Source organism: Falco naumanni, chromosome 10, assembly GCF_017639655.2.
Source record: "Falco naumanni isolate bFalNau1 chromosome 10, bFalNau1.pat, whole genome shotgun sequence".
Lineage (NCBI taxonomy): Eukaryota > Metazoa > Chordata > Aves > Falconiformes > Falconidae > Falco > Falco naumanni.
The window spans coordinates 20384354-20412084 of record NC_054063.1 but is presented as its reverse complement, the minus strand read 5'-3'; the positions used below and the strand labels follow the sequence as shown (position 1 = coordinate 20412084).

Sequence of the window (27731 nt, the reverse complement as noted above, 5' to 3'; positions counted from 1 at the left end):
GAAGTATGAAAACACTTAGGTATCTTTGATCTTTTGCCTGTTTTTAGATGTGAATCGTTAAGAAAGTTAATTCTTTACAGAATCTATACAGGCTTATATAATATTTCTGAAACCATTAGGATCTTCCACAATCAAATAAATCTATAGGTATTTCTTATGCCAAAAATTTAACCTTCCAGTTTAGGAATAGTGTTCTATATGAGAAGCAGCAGACGCGTTAAAAACCTCTATGAAAGCAGACCTTGTTCTAGAGCAATGCCCACAGCACAGCTCTGCCAGCATAAGGTTTTATCCAGAAGTTTTCATTTTTGAGGTCTTAGTAAATAGCAGTTTTTAGTCTTTCCTTTCTGTGATAGTCCTGGTTCCTCCTATAAGACAAATTATCCTTTTTAAGGACACCACTGACACTTGGATGCTTTCATTTTTAGAACATCCAGTGGTTTTGTCTGGCATGGAAGTCCGTTTTATTCCCTAGAACAAAGTAGTACAAGTTGGATGGGGAAAGTCCAAAGGGCAAAGATTTCCTACAGCAGACTTCTAGCGTAGACCGAGCCAATGTCTTCCACTTCTGTATGCTCCTGTCTTGGAAACGGCAGTTACTGGACTGAAGCAGAGTATCTCAGCAGAATCAAATCATCCATGGATAGGGTGATCGAGGAAGCACCCTTGTATTCAGTCACTTCAGATACTGAGTGTATTCTTTTCATCTTTTGTCTTAAATTCACCTTTCTTCTAGCTTGTTTTATGGGATGATCTTCTGGAGAGCGGTTTTCAGGGGCTACAGCAGTTCTCTAGGGCAGTGGATAATTCCACAGTCACAGCAAGACACCTGGGTGTCTGTTTAAAGGAGAATGGCACACCTCTCCTGTGGGAAGGCTCTTGCAGGCAGCGGGAGGCATGGCCTTGCAGCCCCGTGAGATTCCACATCGGCTCTCCAGTTACAGAGAGGTGTATTAGGAAGCTCCCACCAGGCAATCGAGTCTCTGACCTAAGCTTTGTGGTGCTGTTCCAGCAGAAAGATCTCATCTCAAAGGAACTGGCAGCACAGGCCACTGGTGTGCACTGCTTCCATTTATAGGGCAGAAAGAAGCCTTTGGGTCAGTCAGGTCACAGTCTGTGACACAGTCTGTACAGCCACATCAGATCTGTTACATGAACTTCTCAAGCTGCGTCTTAAAGGTAGCTAGGCTTCATGTCCCCCTTCTCTCAGGTGACTTTTGGAGCTCTGTTATTCAGTATGTGTGTACCCAATTATGACCAGCTCAGGGACGTTTTATATTTTTGTCTGGGTTTTGTGCCTAATGTAGTTGTTCTGTTTCAATAGCTCTTCTCACTCCAGCTGATTTATTGGTACAAGGCTCACGTATGCCAGTTCACCGTTGGTCTTGCTGAAGGAACAAGTTTTGCTTTTAGTTTCCCTGCTCCATAAGTCCACTTTCCCCATAACATTTTGATAGTCCTCATCGTGTGTTTTATTTTGAGCTTCCTTCTTTAAAACGGCAGTCCAGAACTGTGTAGGATGTTGCAGGTGTGAAAACGCTGTTTATTCTGATAGTGTTAATGCTTCCCAGTCTTTCTCTGGCAGTACCTTGATGGCTGTCTTCATATTACATGTGTTTTTTTCCTGGCTGTATTACAGTGGCGGCTGAGTGACTGGCAATTAATATCAAATCTTTCAGTTTCAGTTGATGAGCTAACATGAAAACTTGCTGATTCCTAAGTGTGAAAGAAGAGTATTATGAGCTCTTCTACTACTCCAGTCTTTTTAAATCATCTGATTTTCTCTCTGCTGTCCCTGCCTTCCCTTCTGTTGTTGTTTGTGCTTTATGTTATCAGCCTGCTTTTCACAAAGGCCATTAATGAAACTGGTCTTGGCTACCATGTAAGTGGTACCCATCCAGACTGGTGATTTTTATGGTTCTTTTGGCCTTCCTTTCAGTATTACTGGTAATGTCAGCTTTAGCCAATGGCTTATCCAACTTCACCAAAATTATTTCTGATCTACTGATTTCACACCTTCTCCCTCCCCCCCAGTTTTCTCTAGTATAGGTAATAATTTGGTACATGGACCTATACCAGTTGCCTTACTGTAATTCAGAAATATAGGACTATCATGAAAATAAGTATGTATGGCTATTTAGGCAAGACTTCTTTACAGACTTACCCTGCTTTTTGTCCCATTTTCCATTTCCTTCCTGTAAAGCATTGGCTTCAAGGCCTCCATCTGGTTCCATCCAAACCTTCTGGCAAAGGAGGAACACTGCCTTAACCCCAAGGAACAATATTTTACATGGGACAAATCTTAAGCTCTGCTTGAGGGTCCATTTATGGGTGGGTGAACACCCAAATTTGGCAAGTATAATGCATTTCAGGGTGAGATTAATCATGGATAAAGTCAGTGTCAGTATATGCTGACTTTGTAGTATTTACAAATAAAAGATATTCTTCATTCTTACTATCAGCTCCTTTTATGGGGCCTTGAACTTGCAGGTTGCCTGGTGTTGTAAGAGTTCCATGATGCTTTATTGTCTTTGCCAAGATAATATGCCCACATTGTAATTTTAAAGAAATTTTCCATCACAGTTATTAATGCCCTAAGAAACAGCTTTTAATATTCTGAATCTTTGCCAACAGTTATTTTGACTTAATACATCATGCATGACAGCACAAGCTGTTTGGAGAGTAAACTGTGACTTACTTAACCATAGACTAGAGGGCTGGAGGCTAGGAATGGGTAGGCAAGAACTGGATCTCTTCGGGACCTGTCCCTGGGCGGAAGGCACAGTCAGAGCAGGCTGCTGATGACACTGGCTGGAGCAGCTGGGTGCCTTGTCATTCCGCAAAGCAGAAATCCTTTCATTAAACTTTGTCTAGGGAATAGTAATATGATTTGCTGCTTTCTGACAACCCTTTTAACGACTGAGGAATCTGGATACTCACCACTGGTTTTGCGTAAACATACTGGACTGTTGGGATAGTGATACTAATTGGTTGCTTTTTCACTGACTGAGTGCAATAAATGACTAGGGGGTTGGACAAGCTGAGCTTTTAACTTGTATTTTTCTGTCTTAACGTTAGTGTATAATGTGTTCAGGCATTACATTTAGAAATATAAAATCACCTGCGCAGAGCTAGGACTGGTCTGAAGGGCTTGCCTGCATTCTTACTCTCTGTTATTCCACCTCCTGGTCATTGCAGCTCACACATGGTGCTTTTGAACCTGAGCTTGCTATGGCAAACCTCGTACTCCAGAGCAGTAATTGGAGCAGCATATTCTGGCCCAGGCTCATGTGGCTGCTCAGACCAGATAGTTCTTGCTCACCTCCTGTGCAACGTCTGATTAGCACTTCATAGCTTCCACCTACTTAGCAGCTCTGAGATAAGTGACTTGCTTGGGAAAATAAATTAGATATTTTATTTTATTTTTACTTTGCTCATTTAGTCTTTCAGGTGGCATAGGTCAAACTGACCTCAGTTGATAAATAGGGGTAAGTTGCTGGTTGTGTGCTCAGCCAGGCAGCACTCTCCGGGGTTGTGTTTGCAAGTCTCCCTACAACTGCAACAGTTAGTGTTTGAGCACAGTAATCACTAAACTATCAGGTATGTAAATTGAAGCCTACTTAATCAGGAAGATAGTCCTAATTTGAGGGAGGATCATAGTGACAAGTGCATTTAAGGAAAACAAATAGAGAGGTACGTTAAAAATAACTTCATAGCTAAAGCCAAGGCCAGTCCAGGAAGAGAGGGAATAAAATGTTTGTACAGCTTTGAAAAATGTCTTGTTTCTGATGTACATGTACAGATACAAAGTAGTCTTCAAAACCTCTTGAGTACTTATATCAGCTAGGGAGAAAGCACACTGAATTCTAACAATATATTTTTTAATTATGAATTATTGCTGAGCATATTCAGCAGCTGCAGGTGATCTGTTGCCAGAACCCTGTGTATACAGGAGAAGAAAAGCTTAGGTAAGGATTTTGATTTTGCTACTTTCTGAACTGTATATACATCAGTTTCAGAACTAGTCTGCCACATTTATGCCTGCGAGTAGTGTAAAATCTGTCATACAAAGCTTTATAGGTCAGAAAAAATCCAGCATTTTTAAGACTGGTAGTCAGAAGGTAATGTTTGAAGGAAACAATACCCAGATCTTGTGGGAGAAGGGTGTTAATGAAAGGTTAATTCCTTACTTCTGTCTTGAACGTGGTGCTTGCTCTTCAAGATAGGTAGTCATTGTAGGAAAGGATAGAAAACACCTTATTAAACACAAACCAAATTTTTAAATCACTTTAAAACCCAAAAAAGTCACTGCTGAATTCAAAAGGCTGAAGTATTTTTCAGCAGCACAGTGGTGCCAGTTTGGGGAGAGGTTCCTCTGCCAAATAATCCTTTCACCAGTCGAGGGTTCTTCTGCTTGTTTGTTCTTCTGAAGCTGCATTCTAGAAAGACAAGTGGGTACATGCACACTCTGAGTCAGTCCTTCCAAATGAAGTTTGCCAGTGGAATTGAAAGTTAATCAAATCTGAAGGAAGGATGGAAGTCTCAGGTAGCTGTCTTTACAACTTTTGTGTAAGGACTGCTGTGCAGGAGGCACTGTTTATTGCCTCACCAAGGAGAACATAGACTGAACACTGCTTTTCCTTCCCTGTAGGAGACCAAGGGGAAAAAACACCTCATTATGGTTTTTAGACATTTGAGGGGTTTTTTTAAATGACTGACCCCTAAGAAGACACTTCATTTTGTTGCATAATTAAGAAATGACAATTATGTTTGTAGACTTTAGGTAAAAATCTTCAAAGTTCCAAGTTTCCAGTGAAAGCTGTTATAGAGCTCTGAACTTTTGTTATCCAGGCCACACTTTCCCTTTTTCTTTTTTTTCCTTTTCTCTCTTTTCCTGGAATTGTAAAGTAGGCCATTTTGATTATATTAATTTAACAGTTTTGCAGAAAAAAGGTCACACCTCCTCACATTTCAGTCTATTTTAATGATGGTGTCAGAAGCAGGCTGTCAGACTTGTTTTAAAAATGTGGATTTTTTTGTTTGTTTGGGGTTTTTTGGGTGTTTGGGATTTTTTTTTGCTGTTTGAGGCTGAACTGGTCAAAGACAACATTTATTTTTTGTTTCAGGGGCAAACAAGTCTCTTGGGTGCTCTGCAGCACCATGGCTAGTTGATTTCAGGTTCTGAGCTGATAAACAAGTATGTTTGCAAGCCTGGTATTTATGTTCAGTTCTTGCATTATTTGTGTCATGGTCCTGCTTTTAGTCATTAACAAGTTGCCTTGGGGTTAGTAGAGATAAATGCCCAAACGGGGCCTGAAGGTTCGTGGTGTTTTCACTTCATGGCAAACGGTGTTTCACGGTGGTGGGATGGCTTGCTGCCTCCACTCAGCCATACAAACTTCTGATTCCTTTTTGCCTGATCCAATTCTAACTGCTGCCTAGATGTAACCATGGGAGGAGAGCTCTGTTTTCTAAGTGTAAACAGGAAACACCTGAAGGAAAGTATTAAAATCATTCCACAGTGATTAGGATGTGACGTTACTGAGAGATTTAAATATCCACTTGGAATGAATCCAGTTTTGCTGAATTACCTTGTGTAAATTTTTGGATGGGGTTAGGAAAAAATGCTGGAACACTCTGTACGCATACTGGCTCTGCATTAACCTGCTTCCTCTTGTACAGGAGTTAACAAAAACGCTGGATGAGATTTCAGAGCCCAGAAATCACTTTACGGAACAGAGCCCAAACCGGTCTCTGGGTGGAGTAGGATGAATCAGGGGCATAAATCCAGGCCATGGACCACAGAGCTTGTGTCCAGGACAGTCAGAGAGCCTATTACCCCAGGACTGAGTCTTTCAGAAGAACTGAGGTGATGATGATGGAGCTGGAAGCGTACAAATACTTTTAATTTGTGTACCTTTTAGATTCAGGTGTTGTTTCAGTGTGAGAAGACCTGTAATTGCACATCTTGGGAGGTGAAAAACAACTGCAGACTCTGAATGAAGCAGCTGAGTTTTACGTGATATTTCTGTTATTATAAAGAGTTTCAGATAATCTCATAGGTCTTGCATCTGGTAGCTGCGAAACCTTTGGTACACTGTTGGTTTTTTTTAATTCCTAGTAAAAGTGAAAACATCTTTGGTATTTTGAAATGCTTTCTGCCTCTTGAGGAAGAAACCTTGTCTTCAGGGGAAAAAGATGGGCTTATAACAGTTAAGACAGTTCCTCCTGCCAGTCTTAGTCTTGTCTGTTTTAGCAGTATGTAGGCAGAAGTTGGCAAATCCCGTTAGCTATGGTAGAGCTGGGAGAACCAAACTTGGACAGGTCAGGCTACCCAAGATCGTGGAGAAAGAAATCAGATGAGTTCAGGAAGGATATAGTTCTCTTCTAAGGACTGCTAGAAGGCATTGCAAGTAGCATTTATCATTCCTTCTAATTCTTAAATACTGACTTCATTGGGTTTAAGTGTTCTTAGAGATCCTGGCCCATTCTTCCACATCCAGGTCATTGCCTAAGCAATTCTGGCAAATTTACATAGCAGCCTGTCCAGTAGTTAAGAGCTGTTCTGGTTTTACTCTTTGGGAAAGATGGTGAACATTTTACTTGAATGCTGGGCTTCGCAATTCCTTGGTGGGATAATATCTTCCTGAAATGTTTAGTTATATTACAGTAAATGAATAATTCATTGCTATTTTGCTTGGAAGCTTGCTAACGTCCCCTTTGTTTCTGTAGCTTACTGGAGGTTTTGGCTGTGTGTCAGCGTTGTGTATGAGCTTTTCCTCATCTTTATACTCTTTCAGGTAAGTAACTTGGACCTCTAGTTACTAAATGCCAATTTAATGTGGATATAAAATCCTTTGTTGATGTTCTTCAGGATTTTCGCTGACTGCAGGAGATGCTCTTCATTTTTGAAATTGAATCATTGTGCTATTTCATGAGATTTCTAGTTGAGGGAAAATTATACTATATTGTATTATATGTATATTATATATGATATAATATAACTTCCAGTTGGTCTCAGCCTAAGTTAGACACTGCAGTGAAGTGTTCTTAAATGAGTTGAGAAGAAGTCAAGAGTTCTTGTTTAGATCAAATGATCAGGAGTTTGTACTTTACAAGTTTAGTCTCTTCTAAATCTTGTTCAATCTTCTGAAATACTTTTAACTTTGAATTGTAGGTGCTTTGAATGTTTGCGTTTGTGTGTAGGGTTTTTTTGCAATAAACAAAAATTCATTCACAACTTTGTGTAGTGGCAGCAAAATAAGGATGATTTTTTTTCTAGAAAGACATGCTATTCGTACTTTCAAATAGAGCACATTACTTTTTACCATATTCTTGTCCTTTAGTAAACTGAGAATTTTCCCTGGGCTTTCACAATTCTGTGACTTCTCAGAAATGCAGCAATTGAAGTAAAATACTTTGAGATAAGCAAAAGCAGTAAACATGATGCTATTAACAATGCCATTGCGTTCCTGTATGTATACTTATACCACTGCAAATCTAGTTTGAGTGCCAAGAAGAAAGAGCTCAAGATTTTGAAGGACACTCATCCTTTCCTCAGGCAGTCCAATTATTGCAGTAATCTCCTTGGGTAACTGCATGATTTGGAACCAAAAGTGAATGTGAGGTACTAAACGACCAGAGGTAACTGCCCTGTCAAACAGCTAGCTACTTTGCAGGTTTAGATTCCAATTAGTCCTCAGCTGTTTATTTTCAGGTAGGTCCTTCATGCTGATGTCTTAGTATAAATGTTTGGTGCTCTGTATTGTAAAACAGTTGCGCAAGTACCATCACATACTCATCAGGTAGCTTTAAAAAATCATTTCAGATTAAAGAAGGATGACAGGCATGTTTGGAGGGGAAAAAAAAAAAAAAAGAAAAAAAAAAAGGTTTTGCCTCCAGAGGCCAAGTGAGCTTGAGGAAGTGGGGCTGGAATTCAGAGATGTCAGGATCTGTCATTGTCTTCTGTTGGAGTAGGGCATTTGCTTTACAAACAAGTTTTTAATACTGATCAAACCCTTTCCAGCTAATCAAAGATTTCCTTTGGCTCCAGCATTTCTTGTTCTGCTTGGCTTTCCTGGAGCCTCCCCAGATGTCAGTGCCAAGCTCTCTTAACACAAATCTGTCCTTTTCTTTTCCATTTTTTTTTCTTTTGCCCTGCTTGTTGTTTCAGCAGGCAGCTGGAACATGTCCACAGTAGATCAGTGAACAGCAATGTGAGTTTCTGTCCCATTGACATAACTTAGGGGTTCAGTGTAAACCCTTACGCAGGGCCCTAATGTCTCATTAGGGTTTCTTTCAGGCTGCCTGTCCTACTTGGAGGGAGTGGAGTTCTGACCCTTTCACAGGCATGAACAGGTCTGTCTTGCCTTTTTTTTTGTTGTTCCTCACCACTGAGGAATACTTACTCAGTTCCAGTTTATTCTTATGTTGTTACCATTTCATGTCACCCTGTGTTTTTTTTCTAGGCATCCCTGTAAATGATACTCCTGACTAGCTGCAGTCAGACTGAATGATACGTTTCATTTTTATTTGATAGTAGTGTTGTAGTTCTGAATTCTAATGGAAAAGCCTGAAATTGCTTTGCTTTCCTCTGGCAGTTTGTTATGTTACCAGCCATGTAGTGGTTAAGGACACTCACTAGCTGTTGCTGAGCTCTTTACTAAAAATACATAGTTACTTTGCACAGGTTTAAATAAGGTTAAAATTATGCTGAGTCTGTAAGTGACTAAACTTTCTTAAAAGCAAATGCAAGCTCGCTCACAGTTGAAACTTGTCTTACAGTTAATGTGACTTCAGTGGTTTAATTCTATAATTTTATTATTATTATTGCTGTTAACCACTTTTGGCCTTAACCTGTTTTTACTGTCTGCTAGTCTGTCATAGATGTCACATTGCTTGTGTTGTAAAACATTGACCACAACAGTGAGCAGTTTCATTGGGAAATACTTACCCAGCAAATGTGTGTCTGAAATGAGTTACTAGTAAGTTAGTTCAAGTTTTGGTCACTGTTTAGAACTAATATTTTGATCATTTCTTCCTTGTTGTTTGCTTCAAGTTTGTTACCTGTGCTGCTGGTGGGACCTCATTTGAAATGACTGCTTAATTCAATGAGCTGCACTAAATTTTTTCTGCTGTGAAATGCAGTACGGTTCTCGACTTTCTGTAGCTGGAGTGAGCTGAGCACGCATGCACGACTAATCCTGCTAACAGTGCACCTAATCGGTGTGCTCAATCTGCTGATGTTTGCATGTGCTGCATTTGTTCGAGCTGCATGTTTGAAGTGCTCCTGGATCTTTCCCATTCTAGGAAGCTGGAAGTTTACTAACGCAGAAGATACAGCCCTTAAATGAGCCTGTCCTGAGTTACTGGCTGCTTTTTCTTTACCCTTGCCAAGATCGACAAGGGGAGAAGAAGGGCAAAAGGGTCAGTGAGAAGGATGAGTTTTGTGCCAGTTTGAGTGCTAAGCTTTTGGGAGGGAGGGAGTGTAAAGGAGTGGCTTAGGAAAGGTATTAAGGAGCTCTAATTTTTCATCTTTAAGAAATCTTAAGTTCATTCTGTAGTCGTCTTTTTTCCTTAATATTTAGCATTGGAGGCTCTGATAGTCATATATGCTGTGTGATGCTTTGAGGTCTGGATGTATTAAAATTTGTTGCAGAACAATTCTTGGGAAAAAAACCTCCACCCATTTGAAGATACAATGTTGATCTTAATTATCTTTGTACTTTTCTGTGAATTAATACATAATAAAAGGGAAACATGGGTTCTGTGTTCCTTTTGCAGACTGTACAAGATGGCAGACAGTTTATGAAGTACATTGATCCACATTTAGGTGTTCCTTTGCCAGAAAGAGACTACGGTGGCAACTGCCTTATTTATGATCCTGGCAATGCAACTGATCCATTTCACAACGTCTGGGTAAGACACAAGTAAAGTTACTTGCTAATGAGCCTGACTATTTTTTGGTAAAAGATTGCTTAATTGAACTCCTCAAAGTGCAGTCATGAGTCTTTCTGCGTGTTGAATCAGAAACCAGATCATGACTGACTCTTCAGCTTCCTTCTCTTCTCTTGACCTTTCCTGTGGATTAGATGGACATGTGTCTCTGTGTATCCCAACTACATTGCCCAGGAGAGAGGGTAAACTGTTTAACAACCCTTGTTTCTCAGATCATTGATGTAAGCCTTTTCCCCTAAGAGTTTGGATTTATTTGTGTGCTTAAAGAATCTTCTACTCACAGTCACCTTGAGGTACAAAGTTCAAAAGTTGGATGTTGCCAAGCAACCCATAAATTGCACTTTTCTGAATGCCAGAAACCATCACATTATTGTTTCTTGCTGGCAAACAGAAGGCTTGAAATTCAAGGGCAAAGGAATTATGATTATTTACAACTCCCTGATCGCATGGAGTTGTTAGTGCTTGTGTAGTGAGGAGCACTGAATCCTTTGGGTCTGCCATGCAAGCCTTCAGTGCATCAGGACCTGGAATTAACAGAGAGCAATCATAGCTGTCCTTTCCTAGGCTTGTACCAAAACTAGGAGGAAGAAAGGCACTCTTTGCCCAGGCATTTATGCTGGTAGAACTGATAAGATTTAAGAAGTTCTGCTAGATACAATACGGTGGTCTGATGAGGAAGTACGTGTTCTTGCTCTGCCTTCAATGTGGTCTGCTTCAGTCCCCTTGGAAGGCAAGGAACGTGACATTTCGCACTTAAAAAGTAGTCTCCTCTTTATCAGTATGATCCTGCTTCCAGTTTCTGCCCTTAAAATTGTTGACTTTGCTTTGAAAATAGCTTGTTTGCTGACTGTGCTTGAGAACAAAGAAACTCATAAAATGCATCTAGTATTTATATGTGAAACAACTTAAGTTTATTGCTGTGTTTTTCTTGGAAAAAAATAAGCCTTAAAAATGGGTTATTGTTTGTGTGCAAAGTGACCCATGTTCTCTTTTTGGTTTACAGGACAAACTGGATGGATTTGTTCCTGCTCACTTTTTTGGCTGGTACCTGAAAGTAAGAATAGGTCTTCTGTTACATTTCTGTTACAGTACTATTCTACTTTTAAAGCTTGACTGCTTCTGTTTTAGTGATGCCAGTCTTTCTGACAAATTATATTAGGCAGTCATCTGTGAATTCGACTAAATGTTTGTAATACATGAAAGGCCTTTTTTTTTTCTTCTTGTTTTTCTCCTGACCATGTTAGGTCTCCTCATTTTCTTGCAAAGTAACCTTATGTTGACAAGTTCCTTCTTCTACCATAATTCATTCTGAGGTCAGATCAATAAAAGTAAAAATGTTTACTCCTGTAGCAAGATAAACGCTTGAATGACCTTTGAATGTAAGTATGGGTAAGACAACATTCAGATAAGGTGGTGTCTACTGTTACCCAAACATAGATGCATGATGATATACTGCTACTGTTCTAAGGAAGGCTTTTTCCAGTGACATCAGGATTTTAAATCTTTAAATGGGTAGTGGTTTAATTCTTGTTACTTTTTAGTCAATACCAGCCAACTGTGGAGGAAATTCCAGCTGCGCTTGTCTCTGGCAGAGCACATTCAATGAATATTTTGCTAATTACTTTAGTCTAAATATTGGTGCTTTTTTAACCTGATCAGACTTACTGTCTAACTTTATTTTGCCCTGCAGACCTTGTTTGCTTTTTTTTACCTATGAGACCACCATAAATAATAAACTGAAAAAACTCAGTCTGTTTTAAAAATAACCTACAACTGTTGTTTTGATTTTTGATTTCAGAAGTGCAAATGTATTCTTATAAGCGGGTTTTTTTGGTCTGTATTTTTTCCCCCCTGTAACCGAAAGATGAGTATGCTAGGCATGGGGAAACCTTGACTTCAGATCAACTTGTGGATGGCTTGCTCTATTGGTATGCCAAACAGTAAATTTAAAGAAATTTGTAATTTCTTCATCTAAGAAAAATGCATAGGAAACTTAAATATCAAATGTATATTTATTTTTGTAAATAAAGTCACACTGAGGAAAAAAAATGCCGAAATAGTGAGACCCTAATAACAAGACATAAGGGGAGTAGTAACACATTCCTGAGGGACTAGAGTGGCATATTGAATTCTCTCCCATTCTACTCAATCAAGCTATTATCCATCTTCATCTGAAAGAAGCCTGATTTTTATTGAAGAGACTGTTCCTGCAGAAATGCTTGAGATGATAGGTCATCTTGTCAGCCTGCAGTATGATTTGAAGAGCCCAGCACACTCCACAGGGTATTGGCCTCTGTGCTGCTAAGCTGGAGTGAAACTGGCTGCTATATTTCTTATTTGTTAAGATATTTTTCTGTGAAAAGCTGGAAGTTGAGTGTGTTGTCTTCATAAACAGAGATGAGCATGTGGTTTTGGTTTTTCCATTATTTTTTTTTTCTGGTCTGGTTTGAGTAACAGACTCTTAAGCTATATCTCAAAGCACCAGAATGGCAATATTGAGAATGAATGTGCCTCATTCATCAGAAATTACTGTGAGCCTCCCCATTTGCTTTGGAGTCATTTAGCTCACATGTTGTCACGTGTTGTCAGACTAAGGTGTGATAATGCATATCTCAGATTTTTCCATCTTCTGTTTGAGGCAGTCAATGCCAAGCTACATCAACTCTTGCAGAATTATTACTACCTCATTTTAAGGTTGTCACATTCCATCGGGCACCCTGCTGAGGATGCAGCAGACCAGATGGGCAGGCTCTCTGTGCTCTTACCCACTTACAAATATGAAATAAAGCATTACCACAAATCTCAATTCCCTTGTTTTGATAGTAGGCTGAGATGATACCTATACTCCAGGACTGCAGCTCAATGTTGAATGAGGAAGAAGGTGCTGCCCTTCATTGCTTGCCCTGACAGGCTGCTAGCTGGTATAAAGTACACCCAGGTGTCCCAGCAGTCAGGGCTGAGCTTTAGTGCAGGTAACTTTAAAAAGTTTGTATTAAGCAGGCTCTGAAAAGCCTTTTTTGAGCAGCATTAGATCGATGCTGCCTGTGGTGGTGAGCACCCAGTAATTCCATTCATTTAACTTCCTACTGAATCCCATCTTACCTGCCTTTATTATTTCATGTAATGGTATTAATGTCATCATCTCTACTCTTCAGTGTCCGTCTTGTCTGTTGCTGCATACTTAATGAGTTTAGAGGCCTGTGAGTGTTTGGCTTTGCTAGTCTGTCACATCATAATAAGATTGTCAGGAGTATCCCGATCCTTTTCTGGGTACTGGAGACTAGATATTCAGCTGTAAAAATAACTGGTATACAAAGCACACCATATGTCGTCTGTGTTCGGAGTCCAGAATTTTTTTAATTGGGAAAAGAACATAATAATTTTTCAAACGCTGTTGCAAAGCTGTAAATCTGAGCAGTGTTTCTACAGTATTTATGGAGATCTGTTATTTAGATTTCTCAAGGACTTCAGTGTAAATGAAGTCTGGTTCTACTCAGTCTGGTGTGCAAGTATTTATTTCTGTAATGGGTTTTAGGATGTTGTGCAGCTGTTGTGGGTATGTGACAGACTTTCTTTCTTCCCTTTCTATAGACATTGATGATTCGAGACTGGTGGATGTGTATGATCATCAGTGTAATGTTTGAGTTTCTGGAGTACAGTCTGGAACACCAGCTTCCAAACTTCAGTGAATGTTGGTGGGATCACGTATGTACTGCATAGATAGTGATACATTTGTCTAAATGGAAGTATATATTTTAAAGGAAGGGTGTTGGAAGTAGTAAGAACTAGATATCATGTGCATGTGGCTGAAGATGTACATGTGACTGCTGCAGCTCAGGAGCATTGGTGCTTCTCCATGTTGAGTTTGTAATATATTTGTCACTCTTGGTATAATTTTGTGAGTTTTCAAATTATTGCACGTAGTTAAATATTTATTTTGGTTCGTTTCACACCAGAGAAAGAATCTAAAGCTTTACCTGAACACTGTAAAATATTTGGTGATGGTACAAACCATAAAACCTGAAATTAAGAGAAAGGTAAAAATTTTTGTATGAAGTTTCAGATAATTTGTTTTGCCTGTTTAAAAACAAAAACAAAAAAACCCAAACAAACAAAACCAACCAGACTCAGCGGACTTTGTGTCCAGCTCTTCCTTTTGTGCAAACCTCTCTTCACTGTTTTCTGAAAACAGTAAATATTGCTGTGTTTAGAACTTGTTTGTTTTATAAAAAGGTTTTAAAAGGTAAACATTTGGCCTTATTGAAAAGCTGTATCCTCTTTGCACATGATACTTTGTAACCATTCTTGTCCTAAAATATTGCTTGTGTGTATTTATTCAAGCTACAGGGCCTACTGTGATCTAGTTTTGCTGTGGAAAAAACAGGCTCTGTAGCTTCAAGTGACACACTTTTTTTTTATTTTTTTATTTTCCTATGAAATATAAATTGCTTACCAGAGCAATCAAAATTGTCTGTGTTCCAAGCACACAGCTATGGTTCTTAAGTTATTTCAGCTTGGTTTTATTCTTACAGTGCAAGCTCTTTCCCAAGCTTGTAGTGATTTGCTACATGGTTGTATTTATAAAGTGTGTCATGTATAAAGACATCAAGCAAAGCTATTTTGCCTTCAAAAAAGATTCTTATGAAATTAGCACGGTGCTCTGCCGCTTTGAATGTGGAGGACAGCCAGGTTTTTTCAGCTCAAGAGCTCCATCTCCAGAATTAACACTTGGCAATAAGACAGAGCATGGGGGGAAATCACTTGTTTAATTTCACGTCTTGAGCCTGGAGATAAGTAATTTCTTTAGGAGGCAGCCTGAAGCTTGAAGAGTATTTTAAGTTACTGGGCATCGCAAAATCTGGTCTGTAGGGACATGCTTGGTTGGGTTTTTTTGGTGTGTTTATAAAGTTCTCCCAGGGTGGAGTTGAGCTGATCGCAAGTAGGAAGAGGTCTGTTCTGTAGCAGAATGAATACAGCAAAAGAGAATCTACAGCCATCATCTGTAGAAGGCTCTTGCTGTATTTGAGTAGGCTTGGGCAGCTGAGATTCTTTCTCCTGACAGTTCATGCAGCGCTTTTCTGTGGGGATGTTCAAGCCTTGTGACTGAGAGTGTGTCTGCATGTATGTGCACCTGTATTTTATATATCCCTTTTATGAGCTTTAGTGTTTCTTCTCCAGCATCACTGTTTTTCTCCTTTCAGTGGATAATGGATGTGATCTTATGTAACGGATTAGGAATTTACTGTGGGATGAAGACTCTGTCTTGGCTTTCTTTGAAAACATACAAATGGCAAGGACTTTGGAACATTCCTACATACAAGTAAGTTGGTGTAGAAAGTAAATTCACGATAAGTAGAGCGCAGTGCAAAGTCTGGGCCCATGGTAAAGATCTTGGTTGATGAAGGGTTGTTCTGTTAGGGTTAATGTGAATTAAAGAATTCATGTGTGTTTAGATGACTCAAGTATCTAGTAACTTATTAATGCATGCAAACTTGTTCATGAGAGTATTATTTAACTTGCAAATGAAATTGTTGAAAATATACTTGTCTGTTGTGAGCATTGCCTGATATCTAGGAATGAGGGCACCTTGTGGAAATGAGCTGCTTTAATGAAATTGTTATATTAGATGCAGGGATCCAAGTTGGGATTATACTCTTTCCTTCACAGCAAGGCTCTATTTGGTCCCTGTGCAAATACTGCATTCCCTAGTAATCAGAACTTCACAGTAATTGAAAGACCGAAATGTAAAATTTAATAAATCCCTTGTAGTCTTTTACCAGTAGCAAACTAGCCTTTTCTGTAGTGTGTCTTTGCTGAGCAAAGCAGAACTGAGAAACTGCTTACTGCAATGAGTGTGGTATATTAAAATAGAAAATGATAGTCCAAATAACATTGGAGACTCTTTTAACTGGGGATGTTAATCTCATTAAGTAGTAATTTTGATGGAGTAACTGGAGGCATTTTGCATATGTGAATTGGTGTCTCAAAAGGAAATGTTGGTAGATGTTTTATGTGCTGTTTCTCAAAATTGCAAGTATGTGTTCTGCTCTTTTTTCAGAGGTAAAATGAAGAGAATTGTCTTCCAGTTCACTCCGTATAGCTGGGTCAAATTTGAGTGGAAGCCAGCATCCAGCTTACGCAGATGGCTAGCAGTTTGTGGCATAATCTTTGTAGTAAGGAAACTTCTCTGTCTTTATTGTTTGATTTAATGTTTTGTAACACTCAAGCTACTGCACAAATGATAATTTAGGCTGAAACGCTGACATCGTGATTTTTTTTTTGTTGAGGCTGGAAGAGATCAGTTCAGAATGCTGCAGAAAAGGTGTCTGTTTCCATATTTTCCGTATCTCTGGTTTACAGATTCATTGCATAAATATTTGTTCTTGCTTGCTGAACAATGTCTATAGGCAATGTGAGCAATATAAACTATGATGTACGCATAATTCAGCAAGTAACATCTGCTACCAAAAATGTTGGCTTTGGATGGAAGTAGCTTGTGTCTCTTGGTCTCAGGCAAACACACAATCACATTGCAGCTGGAGAGGACTGTAACCAAAGCCCTGGGCTTTTGTGGATTAGCTCTGAGCAGCATGGCTCCTGAAGCACACAGTTTTGCCTGGGATAGTATTTTTATACAGACTTAAGTAATTCAGTTATCCTAATTTATTTTTTCTTCTCTTTATATTTCACTGAACACATAGCATGTGAGTGTTAACAGTATCTGGCCTGACCAGTTCAGGTAAACTAGCTCCCAGTTCAGACAAGAGAAAGTTTGCTTCTCCAGAGTTACAATGAATTGAGAGTCTGCCTCCTTCATCTAGCCATCCGGGTGGCTGAATTTGTATTATGGGAATGCATCATCGTGAATTCCTAACTTCCGTTTCACAGTCACAGGTATCACGCACGTGATGCTGATATGGAGGATAAGCTTGGCAGTTAAAGTGCTTTTTCCCCACTCCTGCCTTGTGTCAGCTAGGCAGCTTTGGCCTTTGTGCTCTCTGTGGTGTCACTTGGGTCCATTCTGAGCAACTCTAACTTCAGCAACTGTGAAGTATAACAAAAAAAAAACCCCTTGTGACACTCCTAGTGATTCTAGAGACAATGGGCATTAGCCAGGCTCTGTATTAGTGCTACGGTACAGGATATAACTTTGTATTTTTTAACAGTTGCCAGAACAGCATATCTTTAAGCATCTTGAAATATGTGGAATACAAAATCTGGTGGTGCTTTATTTTGGGGTCTGTCCAGTGAAGCTCCCTGTTACGGTTTGTTGAGTGGGACACATTCGTCAGCTTGGCAAGCCACCACCACCTCTCTCATAATAACATTGCATTTTATGCTGATGTCAAATTGCAAACCTGAGTGTGCCTCAGGAACAATGCGCTGTCTGTAAGCAAGCAAGCAGTGCGCAGCAGTGCCAGCAGTGAGTGCCAGGCCGTTTGCAGACTCAGTTGAATACAAGTTCATGTCACCTGATTTCCGCTACATAAAACATGTGCCAAGTTCACATAGCACAACAGACTTGCTGAGGTTCCCATAGTTTATGGGAGAAGTGAAGTCAATGTGCCTGTATAACTAAAATACACGTTTTTCCAAATGGTTACTGTGTGCAATACTCCCAGCTTTGCACCCTGAAGAAACTGGGTTTTAGGTACTGGAGCAGGTTTTGCAACTGAGAGATTCCATTGAACTTAGGCTAGTCTTTGATACAATAATGTTTCTTTTAGCAAAGCCTAGCTTCAGCTGACAGTTCGTAAGAAGCTTCAGATATTGGCTCACTCTTCTGGATTAAACAGTGTTTAATGCCATTTGTTATCATTTCTTTTGAAGTGAGAAACTTGTGTCTACTTGCTCACTTAAGCACATTGCCAGGGCACATCACTTGACAAGGTATTGCTATAAATGTATAATCAATTCTCCGAAATTGGCTTTGACAGTGACATCTGCATAACTATGTATAAAGCCAAGCCACATAAAGAACAACAACCCTGGGCTGTACTGCTAATGCCTCTTGTTATTTTGGGGCTCCCTCAGTCAGATTTTAAATGATAGTGGAAGGAGAGGTTGTTGCTTTTAGGCTTTGTTATCAGTAGTTCTGCAGGTATTTCAAACTGCTGATAAACTCATTCACAATTAGAGGCAGTGCTTTTCCAGGTTTATGTTGTGTTGGTTTTTAATACCTCTTCCAGCACACAGAAAACTTCTAAAACCTCAACTGTTCTTGGTCATTATTGCAACTGATGGTGGTGTGTTCAGTAATACTGAGCAGGACTTCGTGGCATTAGAGAAGTGGTGGTGGGAGTCATGCAGGGAGAGAGGGAGATTCCAGGCTTCATTCAGTGAAGTCTTCTGAATGTAATTAAAATGTCCTTTCTCTCAGTTTTTATTGGCAGAGCTGAACACATTTTACTTGAAGTTTGTCCTTTGGATGCCACCAGAACACTACTTGGTCCTGTTACGACTTGTCTTTTTTGTCAATGTGGGAGGTGTGGCTATGAGGGAGATCTACGACTTCATGGATGACCCGTAAGCCAGTCCTCTTGTGTATATACCATGTCAAACTTCACTTGCTTTATTTTGAATTTGCTCCAGCTTGTTGGCATCCATCTCAGGGCAATAGTTCAGCTTGTTGGGGACAAAAAGACCTTATCCCAAAGCATCTGCTTTGTGTCTGTCTGTTTTGGAGGTGAAATTCTCACTACATCTGGTTAGAGAACAGCTGTTGTTAAGGGCATTCTATGTGCACTGGTTTTAACCTCAGTTTTTAATAAATGATTACTCTTTTGAGAATGTATTGTGTAAACTAGCTGGAGTGCCACTGGCTTGTGGGCAGAGGAGTACTGAACTCCGCTTTCGGATTGGTAGCCAGGAACTACAGTCCTTAGATGTACCTTCTAAGGACAACAGGGCCTAAAGAAAAAAAAAGAAAAAAAAAAACACCAAAAAAAACCCACCCTAAAAAGGTTTTCTTAAAGGTGATTCTTTCCTTGAGCTATCTTCCAACTGGTCCCTGGTCCTCTGGAGCTCTTGTGGCATCCTCTTGCAGATCAGAGGACCCTTTGTAGCAAAGTGTATTGAAGGTAAAGTACACGCTTACACAACACTGCATGTACTTTCAGACTTTTCCTCCTTAAGCATCATATTTGTCCTTGCTGCTTTTGTTTCTGCAGACCATGTAAGACCTGAGAAACCTTTGTTCTCAAAATCACGTTTTCTTTTAAGTTTTAGTAGTAATGTCACAAATTGCCTGAGCCCACATCTTAAGTCTGAGACAACGTCTGGCTTCAAGGGATGTTCATTGTCTGTCACTGACCAACGCAAAAAGTGTCTGTGTTCAGAATTTAGGGTTCCAACATTCTATGAAGATCAGTTTCCCTTGCAAGGCTTTGACTCCTAGAGCTGGGAAGAAGGGTCAACCCACATTGCTTAGTCGGATTTCAGGACATTCAGCAGTGGCAGGCTGCCCCTGCCTTTGGTGTCGGACCTACTGGTTTGGGACGTGCCTCCAACTCAAAGGTAAGAAGAGGTCTCTGCCTCTCACTGGTGAGCTCCTGTCCTTAGCACCATTCACAATCTTCTGGTCCTTGTGTTTGGGTTGGAAAAACACCTTTGCCCTCTGTTCAACCACATGGCATAACATTGAAATTTAGGAGAATCATCAGTCACCAGTGCCTCATTGCTGATTCAATTTGTTGCCATTCTTTTAATAAGCTGGAGAAGTTCATCCAGCAAGCAGAGACTTTCATCCTGAACTGCATGTCTTCATCATTGCCGCCACCACTTGCTGTTCTGTGTCTCTTGGTGGGTAAGGTGACCAGCCTCCTCACTTCTGAGGTTCGTGGCTCTGCTTGATGCACTACAGAGCTGACCTCATCAGACTGTTTGTGGAAAATGGCAGAGCCTAGCATCTGGTCTTACCTAATATCTTCTCTGCAAAGGCTTTTGCAGCCGGACTCAGATTCCTTCATCCATTTCAGGTCATCCAAGCAGAGGTAATCTGCACCCACTCTACCACCTTAACTTAGTGTATTTTCACTTGTGCGTGATTTTGAACCAAGGCACTGTTGTGTTGTAGGGAGAAGCTGCTGGGGAAGAGCAGGCTGTACCAGAGGCTCCCAGCTAATGGCACATGAGAAACTGTCCTGACATTTTCCTTCTGGAAGGGAACTTCTTAATGGACAAAGGCTGGAATATTCCATTGACCTTCCTTGTCAGAAACACGGCTCATTGCTTTGTCTGGTAGTGACGAGATTGTCTGAGAGAAGTTGATTAGATTCCTTCAGCTAACCTTGCAATATTTAGCCTAGAAAGCAGTGAAGTTCAAATATGAAGACTCTCTTTCTCATTCAGGATTCTTAGTATCTGCAGACAGTTCTAGGAACTTGGTCTTAGCATGGTGACAATAAAGTATCTAGAATTGACATAGTCCAAGAAGAGCGGTGGTTCTTGAAGCTGTTCTTCAGCTGTTACATACCACAGCCCTGTTGTGATTGACATGCTGCCTTTGAGTTCTTGAGAACTGGTTATGTGAAATGTTCCTGACCAGAAATGTCTTGATGCAAGAGTGTGTAGTGTTTGACCTTGTCATATGTTCCTGGTTTCTAACCTTCAAGCCACTTCCAAGGAGTCTGCGTTGAGGCCATGAATTTTAATCTCATTCATCAAATAAGAAATGGGACTTCTCTTCAAAATCTTCCATGAGTAGAAGGGCAGGAAACCAGCTGTCTTCCTCGGCAGCTTTAGGGCCTGCACAGTCTTTTGTCGGGGTCACCTTTAATTCTTTTGTCAGTGTACTGTCATTAACCTAGCGAAGGAAAACAACAGCAAATAAGGAAGCAGATCAGCAAAGGAGAAGGCTGACCTAGTCATCTGAACAGCTTGAGTTCACAGTGAGAGATTTGTTTCATTTTTTCTCTCTATCCATGTGTTAAGGCTAGTTTCTGCCCATTTAATCTGTCATACCAGATAAACCACCTGGAGCAGTTTCTGAAGTCCTTTCATCTGAGTTGGTCTAGGCAGGATACCTTTTAAAACGGAATGCATTTATCCCAACTGCATCAGCAATAACCTGCACTTGATTTACTGCATATTTTTTTTCCCAGTGTATTTGGATGATTTTGTGTAGTTTGAACTTATGCATTGGTGTCAAGTATGACTCTCAGGCCTCATGTTTTTAAGCGACTGTGTGTTTTGTGTGCTCCCCTGGGTTCAGGAGAGGGAAGAGAAGCTCTGTTTACTCTCCATGCTTAGATCCATTCCCAGGTACGGAGAATCTGAGGGGATGCAGTGGAGCAGATATGTCTGAGCCACAGGAAAATGCCTGCCAAAGGAAGGATGCTCTTCCTGGTTCAGCTGCTGGCATCTGATAAGAAGAAGGGAAGAGAAATGGGGAGCAAATGTGTAGTTGCAGCTCCCTCTGCCCTAGCACTGGTGGAGGTGCTTGGGGCCTGGGTAATGTGTGCGCACTGGGCAGTGTGTCAGGCAGGCAGCTTTCTCTGCCTAGCAGAGGGCAGCATTAGCAGAGCAGCCACGCTCCAAGGAAAACCTAATCATGGATTTGTTAGGTAGCTTCTCTTCCATCCACTGCACGGCAAACAAGCAAGAAAACCACAGCCCAAAGAGCTTAGGTGGTTACTGAATGTCACAGCATTTACTAAGTCAGTGCCTCAGCCAGACAGGAGGCTGTACATCACAGCAGCCATAGACAAGACTAGAATTTCCCATTGCTGCAATGCCATAGAAGTACTGCAGAGGTCATCTTAACATGTCCATCCCTCTCTTCCCAGCCCTCTGAACGTTTGTTGTATCGCTCTGCTCCCCAACTCCCCTGTCCTGCCCCAGCAGTCCTGCTGCTTTACGCTGAATTCTTCCTGGATGTGTTTCATTTCACATCTTTCGCTGTGGTAGGGATGGAATAACGCAGTCATCTGGACAAAAGAGAAAGGACCTAGTAGGAAAATGTACTTCAGAATATGCTATGGTTAAGTGAGAGGGCAAGGCCCTCTGCAGAATAGATGTTCCCTGGGATTAAAGCAGAGACATGTAGAGTAAAGGCAGAGTGAGGAATAATAGAAGGCAAAAAGAACAACCACTGTTAGTTTTAGTTGGTGGTTCCTTCTGTTTGCATGGTTTATCCTGGCCATCTTCAGAGGCATAATCGTCAGTTAAGGTAGTAGGTTTGGGGCTAATGGGAAGGTGCACCAAAGTGCTTCTTTGTGTGGTTTTAAAGTAAAAGATACAATCAATTTAAAGGTTGTTGTGAAAAGTTAGTTGTGTGTGCTTGCTGGTGAAACAGTTGGTGGTTATGATGGTTGAAGGTATTGCTTTTCTCAAGGTCAGTCTTCCTTGATTCAGATCAGTAGGATTTTAGGAAACATTTAAGTCATGCCTTTGGGGGGGGAAAAATACATACAACTTCTAGTAGCTTTTTCTTGCTTCTTTCCTCTAATGGAAATAAAATCCCATTTTAGATTCAGGAGATGGGTGATAGAAGAACAAAAATTTAGTATACCGAGTGGGAAGTGATGTACTTGTCTCTGTGCTGTTAAGGAGCACATCTGTGTGTGCCAGTGGTGCTGCAGTGGGCAGGATTTCAGTGCGATCCAATGCATAAACAAAGGGCTTTTCCTGTTGCCCAGACGGTACCCCGTTGGACTGGTGATATATCACCTGATCTGTCAGGTCAGTGAGCTGTAAAAATGCCAGCGCTTGTAAGGTTGTGAACAGGCAAGATCAAAAAGTGGAGGATCTAACTCAGGGGTCCTCAAACTACAGCCTGCGGGCCGGATACGGCCCCCCAGGGTCCTCAGTCCGGCCCCTGGTATTACAGAACCCCCCTGCCACCACCCCCGCTGGGGGTTGGGGGAGGAAACCAAGCAGCCGCAGATGACTGCCTGCCACTTCATCCGTGCGCCGGCCCCCTGGTTAAAAAGTTTGAGGACCCCTGATTTAACTGGTTTAGATGCAGCAGCTTACCCAGGTTTCTAGCAATAGGCTATTGAGGGTAGTGGGGTTTCCTAAAAGGCAGCCTGTAGGTGTTTGGGGTTTATGTATTTCCCAAGCAGGAGTAGGTGACCCAAAATATGGTATACTTCCAATCCTTCTGCAAGTACAGCCTCTGAATAGATGTCTTGATTCTACTGCGGTTTTAATTTCTGGCATTACTGGTTGATGAGTCTTTCACTAGACTTGTACGTAGCACTGCAGCTTCTCATTGGCATCTGGTGCTGCTTAAAAACAAACCCTGGGGATTAAATGTTAATCGCATATTTGCCCCAAGGTTGTATTGTCCTAGAGGTGAAACACCGTCCTTGCATCTTCCAGTACCTTGCCTGTTTGTTACTAAGCTTTCTTCTTTTAAAATCCATTCAGAGATCATTAGCGACAGCTCATTTGGGAAGAGAGTAAGTGTCAGAATGCAATTATATAGGGGTTAAATATGGTTACAGCAGTGTGGCTTGACGGTTGCAGAGGAGATCCAGGAGTAGAGCTCCTATTTCATACTGTACCCTGAACCTCAGGTGATCTGAAGCTGGGCAGATAATTGGTTTATCTGGATTTACCAATACCCTGAAAATGGGGATACTTCCTTGCATCAGATGAAAAGTTAAACTTCATCATCAATTGTTTTCAGAGCCTCTGAGAGGAAACTTAATTAACACCAACGTGAAAGCAGTCAGCCTGCATAGCCTTAGTACATGTGTAATCCAGACTAGACTTTGAGTTGTGCAAAACTGATTGAAATTATTACCCCAGCTGTCTTTTTGTGAATATTTCCCTGAATGCTTAATTTTACAGCAATAGCTTTGTTTTATCTGTGTGTTTATTTTGCAGGAAGTTCCACAAGAAATTGGGTCAGCAGGCATGGCTGGTTGCTGCTATTACTGCCACAGAGTTTCTGATCGTTGTGAAGTACGATCCCTATACACTGACACTTTCTCTTCCTTTCTACATTACCCAGTGCTGGATCTTGGGGATTATACTTGTGCTCACCTGGACAGCCTGGCGTTTCTTCATTCGGTAAGTGGTGTTTTGACATGATACGTTAGGTCTAGCCTGGGTCTTACTGGGGAGTTCAACAGCACATCTTCAAATGTGTGCCGTCATTAGCCTTCAGTGCCTCCTGAGGATTGATTACAACTCTTTTGGATGGCTAGAGCTGCAGTAGTTTTGTGTAAGAATTGTTAAATAGGGAGTTTTCTGTGCATGATCCTGGCAGTTTTCTTTCTGGATGAAGCCTCTGGTAGCTTTGGTCTTTGTGGGACTACTTGCATCAGTGTTGCTGCAGAAGCAGGTGAACAGTTAAGTGCCTGGCTGCATCTGGACTTCCTGGATGAGTGAAGATGGCAGACGAGATCAGTGGGGTGTTTTCCCTGTGCTCAGAGTTAGACAAGACTAAGATGTTTTACAGCTTCATTGGAAGAAGTCTGCTGTGCTGCAGTTGTCGGAGCTGCCCCAGCATCAGCGAGAAGTGAGCCAAGTCAAATGTGTCTGGCTTGAATGCTGCTCTGGGCAAGTAAATGAAAAGCAGCTGTGCAAGGCTGAAGGAATTACTGTAATCTATAGAGGAGGGCCTGTGCAACAGCAGTGGTTGCTGCTCTTGAGCATGCTGCTGTATGCTTCTGAAAGAGGTGATAATAGCCAGACTAGTAGCAAGAAACACAAATTTCAAGTGAATCAATGTCATTGATTCAGCAATTTCAGAAATCTACAGCCAGAAGACTCAAGTGTGTTAACTTATCCCAAAGGCAGTTGCATCCAGAGCAAACTTGCCTTATGGTTTTTAGTGTATGTTGAAATTGTTTATTTACATCACTGGTTCACATCTGTTTGTTTTTCTTTTTAGTGACATCACTTTGCGGTACAAGGAGATAAGGAGACAGAAGCAAGAGCACAAATATGAAAAGGACAAATGCTTGAGCAATGGTGATGGACACTCATCGATACTGGATGAACAAAATGGGAACAAACTAAGGGAGAGGAAACTTTGAGCAACAGACAAAGGGCTAAACAGAACTCATAGTGCTTAAGTTGGCCTGGTGGACAGTTTCAACTTTATCCTACCTAACTTGTAATTTTCATTGTTAGCTTTCCAACGTGTGAAAATCCTCTTGGGGAAAAGATGTCACTTTGACATATGCACCTTTTCTCCTCGTGTACACCTAGTCAGAGTCGGAGAAAGTCTGTGTAGAGGGAAGTCAGAATCAACACCGTTGCAACGAGATGGGATCTTCATTCAGGCGTGTTGTATGTCTTCCTTGAAAACAAGGTTTGGAGACAAGGGGCTTTAAAGCAAAGCTCAAAGGGAATCTAGCTGATCTATTTCCAGTAAACTGTGTGATTTTATTTTGGCATTTGGGCATTAGGAACGCTTTGTTTTGGAGTGCACAGATACCAGACACAGGAAATATTTTTTTTCTGCTGAAACTACCGTGAGCTGTGGAGTAAGATTGTGTAAAGTGTTCAGCCGCCGATTAACAGAACTGCAGCAAGATAAACATAAATAAACTGAAACTTGTGAACAAGTTGCATTACTTGCACAGAATGTAATACAGAACACTACTGTTACAGCCCCTGTAGTACGGGGGTTATTGCCTTTCTCTAAACTGACTTTCAACATCCTGGAGTAGCCTGCAATAGTTTTATCGTGTATCACAGCTCTAGGGAGACAGACAACTACTCCTTAGTTTTGTTTTGGTTTTGGTTTTTTTTGTCGTCTTTTTTTTTTTTTTTTTCCAGTCTTCATCATCTCTTAAATGCAAGGGAAGGTTGAATTAGAAAGGTCAACCTGCCTTTCCTTCACTTTGTGGAGTAAAATGTGTTACAAGCAGAAAACTGGGAGTTACTCCATCAGTCTTAAGTTATTTGCCTTATTCGCAGCTCTTTTAGTTTGCTTACCAAGAGTATTTCGTTCTTTGTGTCTGCTGTACGGGGCATGTCAGGTTCTGCCATCCTTCAGAGCTGCCCTGTTCCTCCCAAGGTAACTCCAGGCAGAGCAATCTCCCGAGCCCAGCCGGAAAAGGTGTTCACTGCAGTCACGCACAAAATCGCTGTTTAACATGCTGCCAGCCCTGCCAAAAGAACAAACTGAGGCAAGTGCATCTTTCTTACCCAGGCACTGTGTAGTAGCAGAGGTCTTTAGGCTAAGCTAGGCAGCATTTTTGCTGGTGACTCAACATCTAGGAAAAGAAGTTGGAAATCTGGGCTGCATTTTTTTGGGGGGGTCATTATTCCAAAACATAGGTGCTACATTAAGCATCACTTTTGTTATCTCTGCTCTAATCCTTTGCATTGGCGTCTAAGGCACTGACATAACCGTAACCATATCGCCTTTTAAATACTGTGATCTAATCTGGTTGTTAAAGGATGTTTTTCAGGGAAGTGTTTATGCAGAAAAAAATGACATGAACACCACCAGTAGAATTTCAAGAGTGCAACTCCAAACTTTTTAAGTGGCAGGAGACTTGCAGAGCTGCTGACTACCAAACATCTGCTTTTTTGATCCGTTTTGGTCTTGTATGTGAATGGCAACCAAAATCTGCATTTCTCCCATGTTTACAGTGACCCATAGACTTGCCAGCTGTAAGGAATGGGCACTTGTCAGTAGGGCGGTCTTCAATTAGTCGAGCAGTTTGGTTGCATTGAAGAGCTCAACAAATGAAGCAGTTCACGGGCCAGGGGTGCCCCAGCTGCTTAGCAGACACAGAGGAGGGTGACCAATACGAGAGGTAGCGTCCGGCTTCTTTCTCGAGTATGTACAATGTACTGTGGATAGTCACTCAACGGCTGCTCTTAAATGGTAGTATTTTGCTGCTGTGAGGTAGTGAAGAATGTATGGCTGTGTACCTAGATGCTGACAAGTTTGTAAATGGGCAGGGTGCTGAGTTGAGCAAATATTTATTTCTATGCCTTTCCACCTGGAGTCGTTCTAGTTCCAGCTTTAGACCAGTCTTACGAACTGTTAATTGATCGTTTGGTAGCTCGTACTGGCGTGTTGTGCTTGTGTAGTCCCAGCGAGCGAGGCTCAGGTCAGTGTATCTCCATTCTGTTCGTGCTGGTTAACACTGTGGCCCCCCAGCCCGATCCCTGCAATACAACCTCCGGGGTCTGTCTCGTGGTTCGGGTGGTGGCAGGCACGCCTGGGGAGGACCTGCCGTTGTACCTCCCTCCCCGCTGAGAACCTGCTTGCCTATGTTTGAAACAACTGGTGAGGAATACCTCCTATTCCAGGTATTCTGTATGTGTTCCCTAGTAGCGATTCTGGAGCTTTGACCTAACACATAAAACACTGACTTGTTTGTCTACATCCATCTAAACAGCTTTTATGGTTAGTCTGGATAACTGACCCAGTGTAATAAAGCGATGTTTGCTGGTGTGTTCTTTGGTACAATGTGTGCGTCCTCGTGGTTTCTCTCTCCTGTTGCCTTGCGAGTGGGACTGGGTGGGTAAGAGGACTTAGCCTGAATTTCCCCCCCCCCCCCCCCCCCCAGAAATGCTGTCCGTGGTGGGTGCTGGGCCTGAAGGTAATGAACTTGTCCAGATTTTCAGAGAAATAGATGTTACGAGCCCTTGCTCCACTGCCGTGATACGGAAATGCTTCTTGCGGTACACTTAACGAGGGTGATCCTTCACTGTAAAGTGGACTTGGGCTATGCACAACGTGTTTAGTAACTTCATAGTCTCTGTGCTTCCCTTACAGACTCATGTCTAGCGTTGCAGGTGGGCTCTAATTGTTGCAGTCTTGCCTGGTTTTAGGAATCCTTTTGTGATCATCT

General features: G+C 41.3%; 1 protein-coding gene across 5 annotated transcripts in view; it reads left to right on the top strand.

Moving 5' to 3' along the window:
- PTDSS2 (phosphatidylserine synthase 2) overlaps window positions 1-27346 on the top strand; it is a 44444-nt gene extending 17098 nt beyond the window's left edge. For 3 of the 5 annotated variants that reach the window (XM_040608247.1, XM_040608248.1, XM_040608249.1), the window contains exons 4-12: window positions 6733-6800; window positions 9784-9918; window positions 10961-11011; window positions 13549-13662; window positions 15159-15277; window positions 16016-16130; window positions 18338-18483; window positions 23791-23976; window positions 24803-27346. In XM_040608247.1, coding sequence (XP_040464181.1) covers window positions 6733-6800; window positions 9784-9918; window positions 10961-11011; window positions 13549-13662; window positions 15159-15277; window positions 16016-16130; window positions 18338-18483; window positions 23791-23976; window positions 24803-24947 — 1079 coding nt within the window. In that variant the 3' untranslated portion in view covers window positions 24948-27346. The remainder of the gene's footprint in view (window positions 1-6732; window positions 6801-9783; window positions 9919-10960; window positions 11012-13548; window positions 13663-15158; window positions 15278-16015; window positions 16131-18337; window positions 18484-23790; window positions 23977-24802) is intronic. The other 2 variants (XM_040608250.1, XM_040608251.1) reach the window with 2 other exon arrangements.
- Window positions 27347-27731: the final 385 nt, after the last annotated feature.